The 19591-nt window shown below is 41.3% G+C and overlaps 1 protein-coding gene across 2 annotated transcripts in view; it reads left to right on the top strand.

Moving 5' to 3' along the window:
* Window positions 1-19591, top strand: part of sgsm3 (small G protein signaling modulator 3) — a 184173-nt gene that overhangs the window by 86678 nt on the left and 77904 nt on the right. For both annotated transcript variants that reach the window (XM_060849368.1, XM_060849367.1), the window contains 3 exons: window positions 3843-4038; window positions 16230-16375; window positions 18489-18584. In XM_060849368.1, the coding sequence (XP_060705351.1) occupies window positions 3843-4038; window positions 16230-16375; window positions 18489-18584 (438 nt within the window). The remainder of the gene's footprint in view (window positions 1-3842; window positions 4039-16229; window positions 16376-18488; window positions 18585-19591) is intronic.

The raw sequence follows: 19591 nt of genomic DNA, 5'->3' as shown, positions 1-19591 counted from the left end.
TCCAGTCACTCAAACAGCCTTCTATCACTACCCTTTTTACCTAATATTAAGTCAGTTTCTGATCCATCTTGCCAAATTAGACTTCTCGAAGTCACAGGTATTTCAAAAATGCTGCAAGATTTGAGCATATTTCATTGTTGTTGAAGAGAAGGGGTCTCTGCTTATGAATATATATCATTTGTAGCAAACTTAAATGGGCCATGACCCAAGCTCGATTGGTGATCTTGGAATGGTTGTTGTTACAGCAATTAATGAACTCAGAATTGTTTGGCAATGCAGTTTAATTGTGGATTCACAACTAGCAGTAAATGATTCATTTTGAGTTTTACAAGCTCATGTTGATTGCTTACAATCTGCATGAAACACACTAAAAATCATATCACACATTGCTCAGTTGTATGCAACTATGGATTGGTTAAGCAATCTGTTTCATACTGTTTCATGCAATCGCAACTCACATGGTAGCTCCCAATATCACACATTTAAACCATGTGGTAGAAGAATTTCATTGTCAGTACAGCACCAGATACATGGATGTATACCACAGCAATTGCTGGTTCAGCATGTTCCATCTATTGGTTGTTTTAGGAGGAGTAAATACTATTTGGATGAAGGGTGGCATAGTGATGATTCACTGAATTTAGTAATCCAGAACGCCAGGCCAATACTCTAGAGACAACAACAGAAATTGCTAGGAAAACTCAGCAGTTCTGAGCTCATCTGTGAGGAGAAAGCAGATTTAATGTTTCTGGTCCAGTAACTAGGGAAATGTGGCAGCTGGTGAAATTTGAATAAAATAAAAAATGTGGAATGACAATGTAGTTTTTTAACATTCTGTTTTCGTAGAATGTGGGTGTTGTTGGCTAAGACAGCATTTATTGCCCGTCCTTAATTGCCTAGAAGGGATCTGTGGGTAACTTGCTGCGAGTCTGGAATTAAATGTTGGCTAGACCAGGTAAAGATGGCAATTTCCTTCTGTAAAGATATTAGTAAGCCAGATGGGTTTTTCCAACAATCTGCAGTGGTTTCATAGTCATCCTTTAATTCCATGCTTTAATTGAATTCAAATACAGATTCCCAGAACATTATCTGGGTCTCTAGATTAATAGTCAGGGAATAATATCACTAGGCCATTGCTTCCCCAAGTTTCTCTAAATATTCTGAAAAAAATGTTTTCACCCAGAGGGTATTGATCTCTGGGATGCACTGCCTGGGACAGTTGCAAAGGCAGGAAACCACATAAGTTTTATAAAAGTACTTGGAGGAAAACTTGAAATGTCATAATAGTCAAGGCTGGAAAGTGGGACTTGTGTAGATTTAGTGTAGCTTTGGCAGTGATGAACCAAGGATCTTTTCTCTACTAGGTGATTCTGTGATTCAAGGCCTCATTTTATCAGGAAGATTAAAATTCTATATAACCAAGCAATAGTTAGTTTCTTCTTGACAAAGACATTTTAGTGTAATAGTTTTGAACAGCATGGAAACAGATCCTTTGGTCCAACTCTGATGTACCTGTCTGAACATCTTTTAAACGTAACTGTACCTGCATCAACACTTTCTCTGGCACTTCATTTCACAGATGAACCACCCTCCTCTCACCTTAAAAATATGCCCTCACACTGGGGAAAGGAACTTTGCTATTCAGCTTATTTATTGCCCATCAAGACGCTCCCTGTGGAAAAAAAAGTCCCAGTCTATCCAGCTTCTCTTTATGACTCAGTCCTGGTACCATCCTTGCAAAACTTTTCTGCATCAATAATTTCCAAAGTTATTAATTAACATTACAATGAAGAATTGTGGATGCTGGATATCCGAAACAAACTCTGGAGAAACTCAGCGGGTTTGGCAGTATTTGTGGACAGAAAACAGAGTTAACATTTTCAGTCCAGTAACCCTCTTTCAAAATTAGAAATATCTAGGAAAAGGTAGTATTAATATCAATTAAGGAGAGTTGAGGGGGGTAAAATGAATGAGCAGATCAGTGGACAAGTAACCTGGAAAGAGAGAAAAGGGTTGAGCAAAGAAAGGGACTATTGAAGTTAAGCCAGCAAAGATGGCGATAATAGGGACTATATGCTGTTGAAAATGGGTTGGCTGTGCTGAAAGCAGCCCGTTTCAGGACAGGACCTGGAATTGTGGGGAGGATAATAGACATGGATGCAGAGGTGTTTGTGCTCTGAAATTATTAAACTCAATGTTGAGTCCTGAAGACTGTAAGGTACCTTAGTAGAAGATGAAGTTTTGTTCCTGCAGCTTGAGTTGAGTTTGGCTGAAGCAATGCAGCAGGCCTGAGAGAGAAATGTGGGCATGGGAATGTGATGATGTGTTGAGGTGGAAGTCACCTGGAAGCTTGGAGTCATTTTTATGGACAGAATGTACGTGTTCCACAAAGCAGCCACTTAGTGTAGAGGAGACTATATCAAGAGCTGTGATACAGTAGACTAAATTGATTTAAAATTAGATTTATTGTCTTGTGTATTCAAGTATAGGAATACAGGAGTAAGTGGAAGTGTAAAGAATCGCTGTTTCACTTGGAAAGTGTGTCTGGGGCCTTGGATGGTAAGAGGATAAACAGATAAGTGTTGTACCTATGCGAGTGAATGGGACTATGCCGTGGCATGTGGGGAGGCATTGGAAGTGGAGGAGGAGTAGTCCAAAGTGTTCCAGAGGGAACAGTCTCTGTGGAATGTTGACAAGGGAGGGGAGGAGAATACGTGTCTGGTGGTGGCATCCTAAGGGGGTGGTGGAAATGGCAACTTTGGATGTGGAGGCTGGTGAGATGGAAAGTGAGGACAAGGGGAAACCCTATCATTATTGTGGAAGGGAAGGCAAGGTGCGAGGGCAGAAATGGAGGAAATGTAGTTGTACATGGCTGAGGGCCTTTCAAACACAGAAGCAGGAATCCTTGGTTGACGAAATCTTTAGTTATTGATGGGGGTGGTTGTGTTGTTGTTTGACCTCCTACTTTATGAATGCTAACTGTCAGCTGTCAGACACCACCTATCTCCCCAGACCATGATGCCATCAACGAATATCAGGGTGTTGTCCCCATGACCATCACTAACTTCTCCATCTGGGGATATCTCTTCCCATCTCATCTCCCAAAGAGTCCAAGCTCATTTTCCCCAACCCCTGCACAGCCCCCATCTACTTTTTCCCCAGAATCCACAAACAGGACTGCCTGGACAGAACCATTATTTCATCCTTATTTCTTTTTACCAGGACTCTCTTTATTTTTCTCCTCTTGTTCATTCCCTCCCACTTACAATTTTGATTCTTCTGACACTTTGCAGTTCAGTTTGTGAGCAGTAGCTGTCTTTTCATTATAGACATGTAGTCGCCCATCAGAATGGCCTTAGAGCTGTCCGCTTTTCCTTTGAAAGGAAGCCTTGAACTGTCCCCATCTGCCACCAACCTCTTCTGCCTGGTTGAGCTCATCCTCACTTTGAACAAATTCTCATTTAACTCTTCCCATGTTCTTAAGATCAGTGGTGTTGCTATTGGTACCTATATGGGCCCCAGTTATGCCTGTCTTTTTGTGGGTATATTGAACATTCCGTGTTCCAGCCCTACTCTAGTCTCTCCCCAAACTAGTTCTCCAGTACACTAATGACATTATTAGTACTGCTTTCCTGTCTCTCATTGAAATTAGAAAAAAATATAAATTTTACTTCCAATTTCCATCCTTCCTTGACCTTCACCTGGTCCATTTCTGACTCCTCCCTTGACATCTTTGTTTCTATTTTTGGGAATAGACTGGCCACCAACATCCATTACAAACCCATCAACACCTACAGTTACCTTGACCGTGATCTCAGAACTAACCTGCTTTATTTGCACAGGTTGCAGCTTGCCTGCTGCTGTTCCTGGAAGAGGAGGATGCTTTTTGGATGATGTGTGCCATTATTGAGGACCTGGTTCCTCCTTCATATTTCAGCACCACATTGCTGGGTGTGCAGACAGACCAGCGAGTTCTGCGTCACTTGATAGTACAGTACATTCCCCGACTGGACAAACTTCTCCAGGAGCATGACATTGGTAAGAGAAGCAGTAGTTTTGATCAAACAATCCTCACGTGGCAGATTGACAATATTTGATTTGATAGAAGTCAAAAAACACATTAATGTAAGATATCCTCAACTTACGCTGTGTGCCCACTTCCTGTCACGTCTTAGAAACACAGCATAGACTTCTCCTGTCCTTTGTTTTGTGTGATATAATTACTTGAAGGATCTCATCCTTATGAGATTCAGCTTTTACTTCTATGTTAATTGTACCTGCCAAGTCCCTCTATAGTCAAAGATTTTAAATAATCTGCTAGTGTATCTTCCACAATACTCTAGTCACCTCCAAAGCCATTGTCAAATCTCACACAATAAACTTCATCATAACACTGCTGCTTTATGCCCTGAATCATTCTGTAGCCATTACTTTAACAAGAAAGATACATATCCTCTTAAATCTGCTGATAGGGACTTTGCTTGATAGATAATAATTTTATTTGTTTTGATTTTTACAAAGCAGTCTCTTACTGAAACATAAGTATGCAATGCTGCAAAGTTTATTTTAACAATGAAACTCAAGTTTATTGCAAAAATAATGAAGGTAAAAATGGTATCATTCTATCTCTTTATAATATCATTTCAAACATTTTAAACACACGGTGAAAGTATAATCCCACTGACCCCAAAACTTGCCTAAATAAATTGAAAATAATCAAAATAAATTTATAGTAGTCAAAACACTATCCCAGTAAGTTCCCAAAATGTCACTCATGTAATACTCAGCACCAGAAGACTTGTACCTAATGCCTTGCTGGGTTTAAGTCACTTACAACTTCAACTTGGAGGCTGTAACTGTTATAACTGCATCCCGGAGCTGAGCTTCACTGCACTCAGCTTTAATTAGCCTTTTCTGGGTTCTTATCCTCGTGCATCTGGTCTGGGACTAACACGAATACGAAAGATAATTTAATTTACTAAATCTATCATTCCCTTGCTGCAGGAGCACTGTTCTATATAGCCATCCAGTTCCAAGATCTGCATAAGGACTGGCACTATGCAAAGTTAAAAGCTAATTTTGTTAGAATTCTTTGATGAAGTGACCAGGAAGGGTGATGAGAGCAGGGTGGTAGACGTAGCTTATATGAATTTCAGTAAGGCCGTTGATAAGGTTCCACATGATAGGCTGCTCAGGAAGATTAGATTGCATGGAATCCAGGGATAACTGGCAAATTGGATACACAATTGGCATGATGGTAGGAAGCCAAGAGTAATAATGGAAGGATGCGTGTCAGACTGGAGGCCTTTGGAGAAGTATGGCTCAGGGGTTGGTGCTGAGCCCATTGCTGTTTGTTACCTATATCAATGATTTCAATGATAATGTATAAGACATGATTGGTAAGTTTGCAGATGACACTAAAATAGGTGGTATAGTGGCCAGTGAAGAAGGTTATCAGAAATTGCAGCAGGATCCTACTCAACTGGAGAAGTGGGCTGAGAAATGGCAAATGAAGTTTAATAAAGATAAGTGTGAGGTCTTGCATTTTGGAAAGCCAAATCAAGGGCGGCACGGTGGCACAGTGGTTAGCACTGCTGCCTCACAGCGCCTGAGACCCGGGTTCAATTCCCGACTCAGGCGACTGACTGTGTTGAGTTTGCACGTTCTCCCCGTGTCTGCGTGGGTTTCCTCCAGGTGCTCCGGTTTCCTCCCACAGTCCAAAGATGTGCGGGTCAGGTGAATTGGCCATACTAAATTGCCCATAATGTTAGGTAAGGGGTAAATGTAGGGGTATGGGTGGGTTGCGCTTCGGCGGATCAGTGTGGACTTGTTGGTCCGAAGGACCTGTTTCCACACTGTAAGTAATCTAATCTAATCAAAGGTAGGAGTTTCATAGTAAATGGTAGGGCCTTAAGGAGTGTAGTGGAACAGGGGACATTGGAGTTCAGGTGCACAGTTCACTGAAAGTGGAGTCACTGGTAAACAGGGCAGTGAAGAAGGGTTTTGGCACACTGACCTTCATCAGTCAGGGCATTGAATATAGACATTGGGAAGTTAAGTTGCAATTGTACAGGATGTTGGTGAGGCCGTACTCGGAGTATTGTGTTCAGTTTTGGTCACCTTGCTATAGGAAGGATGTTATTAAACTGGATGGAGTGCAGAAGAAATTTACAAGGATGTTGCCTGAACTCAAGGTCTGAGTTACAGGGAAAGTTTGGACAAGCTAGGACCTTTTACTTTACAGCATAGGAGACTGAGGGAGGGAATCTTATAGCGGCGTATAAGATTATGAGAGGCATGGATAGGGTGAATGCACTCAGTCTTCTTCCCAGGGTGGGGGAATTGAGGACTAGAGGGCATCAGTTTTGAGGTTAGAGGGAAAAGAATAAAAGGAAACCTGAGAGGCAACTTTTTTTACACAGAGGATGCTACAGATATGGAATGAGCTGCCAGCAGAAGTGGTTGAGGCGGGTACATTAACAACATTTAAAAGGCATTTGAACAAATACATGGATAGGAAAAATTTTGAAGGATATGGGTCAAGTGCAGGGAAATGGGGTTAGCGTGGATGGATATTTTGCTCGGCATGGACCAGTTTGGGTCAAAGGACCTGTCTCTATGCTGAAGGACTCTGTAACTCTATGAAGCTAAAAGTTGCTGTTACAGATGTTTCTCTTAAGCTTGATAAAACCCAGATTCCAGAACACGCTGACAGCCCTTTTTGAGACCCCATTATTTTCCATGCTAGATCACAAATAATCTAAAATAAACAAAAATCTGTTACTGCACAAACTTACTCACATTCCAGCCAAGCTTCAAAAACTGCTTTTCAAGAAATTGCAGTGGTTACAGATATATTTACAAGTTAATTATTGACTTCAAACACACTAAAATCACTAGTTACTATCTCACCAAATGACATTAAAAAGTATACCTGTAAATCCCAAACTTTACATCATATGGTGAGCATTTCACATAGAGGGGAATAGAATTTTGAAATTCTTTCTCCCAAAAGCTATTGAGGCTGAGATAATTCAAAAATTTTAAAACAAATGAATAGACTTTAATTTGACCAGAGTATTAAGGATTATGCAATCCATATGAATGAATATGCTTAGATGCATATGAGCTGTGATCTCATTGATTGGCACAACACGCTTAGTGGGCTAAATGGCCTACTTTGATATTTAGGTTTTTAGATCCAGTGATCTAGAACAGCCTTTGTCGACCTTCTGAATAATAAATAGCCATATGGCTTTTTTCTGCCCACTGTTCCTCAGTTGTAGATTGCTATTTTTGGGGTGAGGGCTTGCTCCAGCTCTGTTTCTTATTATTGGCAAAACATCCAAATGATCATAGAAGCATAATATCCCTACAGTGTGGAAGCAGGCCATTTGGACTGTTGAGTCCACACTGATGCTCCAAAGAACACCCCACCCAGACCTGTTCCACCCCTGCATTTCCCATTGCTAATCCATCTAGCCTGCCTATGATGGGCAATTTAGCACGGTCAATCCATCTAATCTAAATATCTTTGGACTGTGGGAGGAAACGCACAGACACATCATTTACAGTCCACATTTGTAAAATGCATAAATCTATCAGCATTTTTATGGTTCTACCTATCAGTACTCCCACTTTCAAATCAAGGTCTGAATCCTGAAACCAAGCAGTTGCTTTTCTTTCCAATTCCTAATGCAAGAGCACTGGCAAAAATGAACTGCAGAGTAGTGTAAATCATTTGGGCTGGAGTTGTCATAAATATGTGCATTTCCCTTGTGACCATTTCTCTGCCATCATGTTACAAAATACTTTGAGCACAAATACTTTTGGTACAGCAAGTCCATACTACTACTCACCTTTCTGCCCTGAAGTGAATCTACAGCTCTCTATCTTCCTCCCACTTGTAAGCTTTTCTAGCTTCCCATTAAATGTATCTATACCAGTCACTCCAACCAGTCCATATTGTCATGAGCTGTACATTATGAGCACTCAATGGATATTCTCCCTTTTCACTCCCACTCCTTTTTCTCCTGAGTTTTTGATGGAATGTTGCTTAACTGATTTATATTGAAGCCACTTATTTTGTTGTCCCCACAAATGGAAACATGTTCCCTCAACTCACATTCTCAAATGTTTTCATAATCTCAAGATGTCAATAAGGTCAGTGGTTACTTTTGAGCCCCGGCCTGTTCAATCTTTCCTGCCAAGTATCAGTCCTCAGTTCTAGAATTATTCCAGTAAATCTCCTGTGTGGCTAGAATACTCCTGTATTTATCGTCATATACCTTAATTATTTAATTTTGAGTTTCTTTTTGTAATTATATTTATCCATTTCAGCATTTTTAGAATGATAGAATAATTATAGGTTATAGAAAGCCATCTGCACTAACTGTCTACAAAAGCAACTGAGCTCATACCACTCACGCATTTGCTCCTGCAATTATTTTCTTTTCAAGTCGATATTTAATTCTCTGTAGAAAGCCAGAACTGAATCTGCTTCCACCTCACTCTTAAAGATCTAATCATCTGTCGTTTAAAAACAAAATTTCTCAAGTCACCATTAGATCTTTTGTCATTGATCTTAATTCGATGTTCCCAGATTTTGACGTTCATCAATGAAAACAAGTCATCTAATTAGTCTGCCTCTAATGTGAACAGCCACAACATTATCAATCTGTCTATGTAACTGCAGTTCCTCATTCCTGACACCACTCTTTCCAAATTTTTCTGTACCCTTTTGAAACCTTTTTAACATTTTGAAAGTGTGCTGCATAGAATTGAGTACTCCAGTTCAGCCTGAAAAAGCCTTTTATAAATGTTCATCCTCGCTTCCTTGCTTTTATACATAATGTCTCTACATAGAATAATTCAGCACAGGAACAAACCCTTCAACCACCATATCTGTGCTGACCATGATACTTGAAATGACTCCACAGAGGCCGGTATCCCGTCACCCTTTATTTACAGATGGAGAGTCCTTGACACTGATGGAGCTTCCTCAGAGCCAGCTCTGAATATACAGAGCCTCTGGCACTCTTGTTTTTTTTTCGTTTTTACCCCCACACTACCACCTAACTGCAGTAGTGCTTACTTATTCCCCCGCACCCATGTTGTGTGTGTGTTGGTGTGTGACACAGTGAAACTCCTGTTTATATATGTCCACCAGGGCTTCATTACTGGACCAGATTAACAGCCTCAATCAGGGAACTCATATTTTATGAGATCTACCTGATTAATCTTGTTACAATCACAACAATACTATTCTAAACTAATCCCATCTGATTGCACATGGTCCATATCCTCTATTCTCTGCTGGTTCATGCGTCTGTCTAAATGTCTCTTGAACCTTGCTATTGCGTTTGCTTTTATCACATCCCCTGGCAACACATTCCAGATACCTACTGTCCTATATTGTAAAAAGACTTGCCTCGCACATCTCCTTTACACTTCTCCCATTTCACCTTAAACCTACATCCCAAAAGACCCATGGCCCACACATAAAGATCCTACATATCTTTTTAACCCCTTGAGTGAAAGTGCAATGTTGGAAGGCTAATTAGATTAGATTAGATTCCCTACAGTATGGAAGCAGGTACTTCAGCAAAACAAGTCCACACCAACCCTCCGAAGAGTAAGCCACCCCAACCCGATATTTATCCCTGCCTAATGCACCTGACACTACGGACAATTTAACATAGCCAATCCATCTGATGTGCACATGTTTGGATTACAACAGTATGGCAGTAACTGGAAGAATTGTGGGCGGCATGGTGGTTAGCACTGCTGCCTCACAGCCCCTGAGACCCGGGTTCAATTCCCGACTCAGGCGACTGACTGTGTGGAGTTTGCACGTTCTCCCCGTGTCTGCGTGGGTTTCCTCCGGGTGCTCCGGTTTCCTCCCACAGTCCAAAGATGTGCGGGTCAGGTGAATTGGCCTTGCTAAATTGCCCGTAGTGTTAGGTAAGGGGTAAATGTAGGGGTATGGGTGGATTACGCTTCGGCGGATTGGTGTGGACTTGTTGGGCCGAAGGGCCTGTTTCCACACTGTAAGTAATCTAATCTAATCAAATTAGTTTAGGGACAGCTATTTGATGGTTTTAAAGGCTCCCACTTAAAAGGACTCCCATATCTGAAAACCAGCATGTTCCTGTGAGGATGAAAGATAAGGATGGCAAGATTTGGGTGCCTTGGATGATGAGAGATGTTGTAAGATTAGTTAAAAAGTAAAAGGCAGCATATGTAAAGTTTAGGAAATAAAATCAAATAAGATCTTTGAGGGTTACAAATAAAATTGAAAACTTAAAAAAGAAATTAGGGCTAGAAAGGGCCATGAAATATCTTTGGTTTAAGGAGGATCCCAATGCATATATTAGAAGCAAGATGGTAACCAGGGAAAGAGTAGGTTTACTCAGCGATATAGGAAATTTATGTGTGGAGCTAGAGGAATTGAGTGAGGTGAGTTTTGAGAAGATTTGTAGCTCTGGTTGAGCCACCCCCTGAGAAAAGGAACAGAAAGTGGCTTCACCACAGGAAATAACATCACCAACTCAAAGAAACCTAAACATATTGTTGAAGAGGAGAGTGTGAAACGGACTGGTAAGTTAGAAGAGATACTTGTTAGGAAGGAAGATGTGTTGGACATTTTGAACAACTTGAGGATAGACAAGTCCCCCGGGCCTGACGGGATATATCCCAGGATTATGTGGGAAGCAAGAGAGGAAATTGCAGTACCGTTGGCAATGATCTTTTCGTCTTCACTGTCAACGGGGTTGGTACCAGGGGACTGGAGAGTGGCAAATGTTGTGCCCCTGTTCAAAAAGGGGAATAGGGATAACCCCGGGAATTACAGGCCAGTTAGTCTTACTTCTGTGGTAGGCAAAGTAATGGAAAGGGTACTGAGGGATAGGATTTATGAGTATCTGGAAAGACACTGCTTGATTAGGGACAGCCAGCACGGATTTGTGAAGGGTAGGTCTTGCCTTACAAATCTTATTGAATTCTTTGAGGAGGTGACCAAGCATATGGATGAGGGTAGAGCAGTGGATGTAGTGTACATGGATTTTAGTAAGGCATTTGATAAGGTTCCCCATGGTAGGCTTATGCGGAAAGTCAGGAGGCATGGGATAGAGGGAAATTTGGCCAATTGGATAGAAAACTGGCTAACCGGTCGAAGTCAGAGAGTGATGGTAGATGGTAAATATTCAGCCTGGAACCCAGTTACAAGTGGAGTTCCGCAGGGATCAGTTCTGGGTCCTCTTCTGTTTGTAATTTTTATTAATGACTTGGATGAGGGAGTCAAAGGGTGGGTCAGTAAATTTGCAGATGATACGAAGATTGGTGGAGTTGTGGATAGTGAGGAGGGCTGTTGTCGGCTGCAAAAGGATTTAGATATGATGCAGAGCTGGGCTGAGGAGTAGCAGATGGAGTTCAATCCTGCCAAGTGTGAGGTTGTCCATTTTGGAAGGACAAATAAGAATGCGCAATACAGGGTTAACGGTAGGGTTCTTAGTCAGGTGGAGGAACAGAGGGATCTTGGGGTCTATGTACATAGACCTTTGAAAGTTGCCACTCAGGTGGATAGAGCTTGTAAGAAGGCCTATGGTGTATTAGCGTTCATTAGCAGAGGGATTGAATTCAAGAGCCGTGAAGTGATGTTGCAGCTGTACAGGACTTTGGTTAGGCCACATTTGGAGTACTGTGTGCAATTTTGGTTGCCTCACTTTAGGAAAGATGTGGAAGCTTTGGAGAGGGTGCAGAGAAGATTTACCAGGATGTTGCCTGGAATGGAGAATAGGTCGTACGATGATAGGTTGAGAGTGCTAGGCCTTTTCTCGTTGGAACGGCGAAGGATAAGGGGTGACTTGATAGAGGTTTATAAGATGATCAGAGGAATAGATAGAGTAGACAGTCAGAAACTTTTTCCCAGGGTACAACAGAGTGTTACAAGGGGACATAAATTTAAGGTGAAGGGTGGAAGGTGTAGGGGAGATGTCAGGGGTGGGTTCTTTACCCAGAGAGTGGTGGGGGCATGGAATGCGCTGCCCGTGGGAGTGGTAGAGTCAGAATCACTGGTGACCTTTAAGCGGCAATTGGATAGGTACATGGATGGGTGCTTAAGCTAGGACAAATGTTCGGCACAACATCGTGGGCCGAAGGGCCTGTTCTGTGCTGTATTGTTCTATGTTCTATATAAATAGGAAGCAGGAATTTTCAGAAGTGCTTCGCCTGAGGCCCACTGAAGGTGTTACCTAGTAGAGTGACGAAACATCTGGAAATGAACCTTCCAGCTTAGCGAGCAAACCTATATCCAGAATTGAGTGAGGTGCTTAATGAATACTCTATCATTATTCAACAAAGAGAAAGACATTGGTGGTAAGTTTAGAGAGGAGTTGGTTGATACTCTAAGGAATGTTGATATTAAAAATATTGGGTGTCTTGAAAAACATTAAGTTAGATAAGTCCGAAGGGCCTGATGAAATCTAACCCAGAACACAGATGCAGACAAGGGAGGAGAATGCTGAGGCCTTGACAGATATCTTTGTGTCCTCTTTAGCCACAGGTGAGTCCCAGCAGATTGTAGAATAGCCAATGTTGTTCCTTTGTTCAATGAGGTCAGCAGAGATAATCCAGGAAATTATAGGCTGTTGAACTTTACATCAGTGGTGAGGAAATGATTGGAAAAGATGTTGTCTACTTGGACTTTACTGAAGCATTTGACAAGGTCCATCATGATAGGCTGGTCCAGATGATCAAATCTCAAAATCCATGGTGATTTGGCACGTTGGATACAAAATTGGCTTGACCACAGAGACAACTGTGGAGGGTGTTTTTCTGACTGGAGGTCCGTGACCATTGGTGTTCCACAAGGATCAGTGCTGGCACTTCTCTTGTTTGTAATATATATGGATGATTTTGACAAAAATATTAGTGGTCTGATCAGTAAGTTTGCAGATGACATGAAAATTGGTGGAACTGTGGAGGCTGAGAAAAAATGTCAAAGCACACAGCAAGACATAGATCATTTGGAAAGTTGGGTGGAGAAAATGCAGATGAAATTTAATCCAGATAAGTGTGAAGTGTTCCATTCTGAGAGGTCAAATGTCAGCGAAACGTATATAGTAAATGACCCAACCCTTAGGAACACCGACATACAGAGGGACCTTGGGATTCAAGTCCGTAGTTCCCTGAAAAGGATAACGTAAGTGGAAAATGTTTTTAAGAAGGCATATGGCATGTTTGTCTTCTTCAGTCAGGGCATTGAGTATAAAAGTTGGCGAGTGGTGTTTCAATTATATAAGTCAGGGCATATTTGGAATATTGTGCACAGTGGTCACCATACATTGGAAGGATGTGGAAGTTCACACAGTCGACACAGTGGCTCAGTGGTTAGCACTGCTGCCTCATAGCACCAGGGACTCTCGTTTGATCCCAGCCTCGGGGCAACTGTCTGTGTGGAGTTTGCACATTCTCCCACTGTCCATATGGGTATCCTCCAGCTGCTTGAGCTTCTTCGCACAATCCAAAGACGTGCAAGTTAGGTGAATTGGCCATGCTAAATTGCCCATAGTGTTCAGGAATGTGTAGGTTAGGTGCATTTGTCAGGGGTAAATGTTGAGTAATAGGGTAGGGGAATGGGTCTGGGTGGTTTACTCTTCGGAGGGATGGTGTGGACTTGTTGGTCCAAAGGGCCTGTTCCCACATTGTAGGGACCCTGATTCAGAGAGGAAAAGTGATTTATCAAGATGTTGACTGGATTGGAGTGTATTAGTTAGAAGGAGAAATTGGACAAACTTAGTCTGACACTCTCGTAAAAACAATCTGAGGGGTAACCTGACAGAAGTATATAAAATGATGAGAGGCTTGGATCGGGTGGATCGTTGGAGTCTTTCTCCCAGGATGGAAATGTTAAATACTCGGGACACAAGTTTAAGGTGAGACAGGGAAAGGTTAAAGGAGATGTGCAAGGCAAGTTTTTTGGATAGAGAAACTTTTTTTTGTGGGTGCCTGGATGAGCTACCAGGGGAGGTGGTGGAAGCAGCAACACTAGAAAAGTTTGAGGCATTTAGACAGATACATGAACAGGGAGAGAATAGAGGGTTATGGATGTCCAGGCAGATGCAATTAGTTTAAATAGCATCATGGTTGGTACAGGCACAGTGGGTCAAAGGGTCTGTTGCTATGCTATACTATTCTATGATTTATGTTCTAACCTCAATCTCAATCTGCCCTGTCAATTTGTGAGCATACACACTCCGAGTCCCTTTGCTCCTTTAAAATTCTACCCCTTTTCACATTGCCTGTCCTGATTCTTCCGAACAAAAGATATTGCTTCGATTTGTTAGACTCCGTCTACAGCACACCTGTCCATCCCACCAGCTTGTCTGCATCCTTGTGAGCTCTGTCACTATCCTCAGATCACAATACCTCTTAAGTTTTGTGTCATCTGAATTTTTTTTTGATGTTGTGCTTTGTACAGCAAAGTTCATGTCATTAAATATTAAGAAAATGAGTAATTCTCCCACCTACAGTACCCAGCTATTCTCTTCCTCCAGTCTATAAAACAGTTCTGCATTGTTACATTGTTTTCTGTCAGTCTTACAACTTGGGATCCACAAACCCACTCTTCTCGTTTAATGCCTTCAGTATTCCTGACAAACCCTTTTTATGCCAATTGATCACCTGCCTTTTGGAAGTCCATGCAAAGGTCTGAGCTGACTTTCCCCATTCGTGCACACTGTGTCCTAATAGTACTGTAGATGTCCATACATCCCAAGGACTGCAGCAGTTCAGGAAAGCAGCTCACCACCACCTTTTCCAGGGCAAGTAGAGATAACCAATAAATGCTGGCCTAGCTAGGGATACCCACTTTACCTTGAACAAATAACGACTACTATGAATTTTATTTAGAAATATATTTATAGCTGTTATCCTGCCACCACGATTAAACTGCAGTTCTCTGCCAACACCTGTATCTAAGAAGTCATAGAGTCATACAGCAAAGAAGCAGCTCTTCTGCAGTGTCATCCTTTACTTCTTTCTGTATTTGCTCTTCTTTATTCTCACACTGACTTCTCTCTTTGCCTCTCCTGGATTCTGTCACCTCACTGCCTGTCTTTGCTGAATAAGAGCAATATACCGCAGATGCTGGACATTTGGAGGTGTATCAAGATGGTGGCAGAGGAGAATGGGCCCAATGGTGAAAGAAGGCAGCTGAAAAGTAGCAGCTTCAATGTTGGCTGAGTCCAGTGTAGACAGCAGGAAGGTGTTGGAGGAGGGATGATGGTGGAGGTATTGTTGGTGATTTGGTTCAGGACGAATAGACTCTCTTTAAGCTATATCTTCCTATATTTTTTCTTATTCTTAAAGCTATTCAAAATGGTGTCAGATGGTGGTGACAGTTGAAAAGGTATTCACTGTATTTTGCTGTTTTTCTCACTGTAAAATACACGTGACAATAAAATCATTCATTACCGTAAGTAAAAATAAAACAATGCTGGAGAAACAGTTAAGTTGGTGTATGGCCTAGTTTTGTCATTGTTCTTATTTTTTCATTCATTTATGTTATGTCTTTATTAGCTGGCTTGTTCTTGCTACTTAATGGGATATATTTCACCTGAATTTGTTTTGCATTTGAAATTCTCTCCACTTATTATTTATGATTAGATTCCCTACAGTGTGGAAACTGGCCATTCACCCAACAAGTCCACACCGACCCTCCGAAGAGCAACCCATCCAGACCCATTCCCCTACGTTTACTCCTGACTAATGCACCTAACATTACAGGCAACCATGGCCAATTCACTTAACCTGCACATCTTTGGAATGTGGGAGGAAACCGGAGCACCCGGAGGAAACCCACACAAACACGGGGAGAATGTGCAAACTCCACACAGGCAGATGCCCGAGGCTGGAATCGATCCTGGGACCCTGATGCTGTGAGGCAGCAGTGCTAACCACTGATCCACTAAGCTGCCCCCATTACAAATTGTTAAGCTTTTCCCCTGTTGTAGTTTCATCTCATTAAAATGTGCCACTTTCTTACTTTGATTTGATCATTATTATGTCTTGCTTGATCTTTAGGTTGTAATTGCTGTTGCCTAGACGTTTCTCACTGCTATTTCCTCTTATCAGTTCTAGATATCATGTACCCCTTTTGCTGCTTACGTGGCCATTTATTGGTGAAGGTAAATTTATTCTAATTTTGTCCTGTTTTGTTTCTCCCATAGAGCTGTCCTTGATCACTCTGCACTGGTTTCTGACTGCATTTGCCAGTGTTGTGCATATCAACATACTTCTCAGAGTCTGGGACCTATTCTTCTGTGAGGGCTCTGTTCTCCTTTTCCAGATCACACTGGGAATGCTCAAGTTAAAGGTATGTAGGTTACCATGAGGATAGTAAGATGGGATTTTTGGGAATATTTTCCAGCCCTTTTGAAGCCGCTAAGAACATAACAAGGATTAGGAGCAAGAGTGGGCAATTCAGCCCCTTGCTTTGTCTTTTAGTATGATCATGGCTGATCTCATTTTGGCTTTAAGTCTCACCTCCTTGTAATGGGAGCATTGCAGCAGCCATTCTTGCTGCATGCCATGTTGAGAAAACACATGGAGAGCACGATGGGAACAGTACAAGCACAAGCTTGAGTAACTGGACATATCTTGGAAATGGGTATTGTAGATTTAGTACCTCGTATCAGTAGAGATGAGTAGGGTGATTGCACACATTGATCCTGGGTCTGAATGGTGTACACTTGCTGATTTTGGGTCTGAATAATGGATACTCACTCTATACTGGGTCTGAATAATATACACTCACACAAATACTAGGTCTGAATAGCAGACCCTCACACATCTGAACCGAAAGTACTCACGTTCTTCCTGTAAAGGCCACTGCTTTTCCATTTTTGTATGGGTATACATAACCACTATCATACATATTCACATTATCCATGTTAAAAATCACACAACACCAGGTTATAGCCAACAGGTTTAATTGTGTGCTTCCAATTAAACCTGTTGGACTATAACCTGGTGTTGTGTGATTTTTAACTTTGTACACGCCAGTCCAACACTGACACCTCCAAGTCATCACATTATCAACACTCACTTATATGGGTGTTGCATTCCCAGTAAGGCTCATTAGGTGGCAGTATGAGCCTTATTTCCTCCTCCACATCACAAGGCTGCCCAAACTGAATTGCTCAGATAAAATTCCTCAGTACAGGCTGGCTCTGTATTGAGGAATTTGACTGTAACCCTCTGGACTGAGGCAATGTGAGTGTGGGTTACACCGATAATATTAGTAGAAGTGAAAATAAATATCTCATAGGAACAGGAGTAAGCCAGTTAAGCCGCTCAAGTCTGTTCTGCTACTCATTAAAATCATGGCTGATTTGTGGCCTAACTCCATATTACCTGCCTTTGGCCCTTAATAACTTTTGCTTAATAAAACAAATTGTTCCTGCATCCACTGCCATTTGTGGAAGAAAGTGCCAAATATTTACCACCTTTTGTATATAGAAGTGCTTCCTAATATCTCTCCTAAACAGGCAGGCCTTAATTCTCAGACTATTGTGTGCGAGTCCCCAACCAGTGGAAATAATCTATCTACCCTGTCTTTCTGTCGGTATCTTGAAGATTTCAATGAGATTACCTTTTAACCTTCTTGAGAAAACAGACCTAATTTATGTAATCTCTCCCCTTAAGCACTGAAGTCCAGGTGTCATTCTTGTAAACAATTTGTCAATCAATAATAACTAATTAATGATGGTGGTCCAGTCAGTTCTAATAATTTATTAGTAGAAAACTAGTAATCAGTCAGTAATTTGTTAATTAGTCGGTCAGTAATAACTAACCAACGACAGCATCTGGTCAGTTAATTAAATAGTGGCATAGCCCATTTTGTGACGTTACTATCTTGAAGCTGTTTTTATGAAAAAGCTATGAAGCAGTTCAGTTGGGAGGCTGCAGGAAATCTGACACCTTTGGGAACCATGACTGAGATTGTCAAGCTTTCATAAATGGTATGTGAAGGCAGGGAGGATGTTGGCACATAAATGTGAATTTTTGACGAAGTAGTTGATGTAACACTGCAGGTTGACTTCTGTCGTTCTGGTAGTTGTCTGAGAAAGGTTATCCTCTTCTCACACAATTTTTCAGCTCACCAATTGTAAGCAGTAGAACTCTGAGAGAATAGATTAAGCTCTTTCCCGTCTTAAGAGAAACACATTGTATTACCAGATTTTGAGGGATGCAGCATTGTTGGAGTGCTTGGAGCCTTACCCTTTAAGATACTGGAGCCAAGTTTCTCTGATATCTAAAAGATCCCAGTATCCTCACCAACCTTCCCTCAGAATCATCATCAAAACATACCTGTCTTTTCCTTCATTCATTTCTGTTTGTGTATTACAAATTTGCTTCTATAACAGCTGGAGATGTAGCAGCATTGAGTTAGATTTTGTATTTAATGAGATTTGTTGATTCTTTAGGAAGAGGAACTGATTCAGTCTGAAAACTCAGCGTCTATCTTCAACACATTATCAGACATTCCTTCACAGATTGATGACCCAGAGATCCTCATTAAGGTCAGTGTCATTTGACCGCGAAACAGGTATAAGCCGATGTAGCTAAGTTTCTTTGAGAATTAAGAATCTGAAAAACCTCTGAATCGATCATCATTTTAATCAGCGATGAATTACTTGCACACTATGTAGTCAGTAACAACAATTAATTAATGAGGTCTGCACTTCAGCTCAGAAACATTAATGTTGGGCGGCACAGTGGTTCAATGGCTAGCACTGCTGCCTCACGGCGCCAGGATCTTGGGTTCGATTCCCACATCGGACGTCATCTGTGTGGAATTTGCATGTTGTCCCAGTGTCTGCATGGGTTTCCTCTGGACGCTGTGGTTTCCTCCCACAATCCAAAAATATGCAGTTCAGGTGAATGGGCAATTTAGAATAGCCAATAGTGTTAAGTGCGTTAGTCAGGGGTAAATATAGGGTACAGAATGGGTCTGGGTGGCTTACCCTCTTCGAAGGGTCAGTGTGGCACTGTTGGGCCAAAGAGCCTATTTCCATACTGTAGAGAATCTAATGTAAACTCTAGAATTAAGGCTTCTAGCATCCACAGGGTTTTGCTTCTTTACATAATTAACTAATGACAGTGTTTGGTCACTCAGTTAATTAGCACACTGCTAATAGTCAGTAGTAATTAATCAGATAGTGTTTTGTCAGTCACTAACTGATTAGTTCACACTGTAATCAGTCAGTAATATTTAAATTAATAACAGTGCTTGGTCAGTCACTAAACAATTAGTCAGTTGGTAGTAATTAACTAATGACTATTTGGTGAGTCAGTAATAATTAATGACAATGTTAGGTCAGTTACTAAGAATGAATGACAGTATTTGGTGAGGTCGAGATAGTGTTCACTCTGTTAGTTAATTGTTACTAGCATGTATGTAACCAGTCTGTCATAATTAATTAATGATAATGTTTGGCCAGTCAATAATAATTACTAGCATGCTATCTAGTCAGTCAGTAATAATTACAACAGTTAGTAATAATTAATTAGTAGCATAGTGGTCGGT

The sequence above is a fragment of the Hemiscyllium ocellatum genome, chromosome 33 (assembly GCF_020745735.1).
Source record: "Hemiscyllium ocellatum isolate sHemOce1 chromosome 33, sHemOce1.pat.X.cur, whole genome shotgun sequence".
NCBI classification, from domain to species: Eukaryota; Metazoa; Chordata; class Chondrichthyes; order Orectolobiformes; family Hemiscylliidae; genus Hemiscyllium; species Hemiscyllium ocellatum.
Note: the sequence above shows the minus strand (reverse complement) of the source record. Positions and strands in the feature narration are given on the sequence as shown.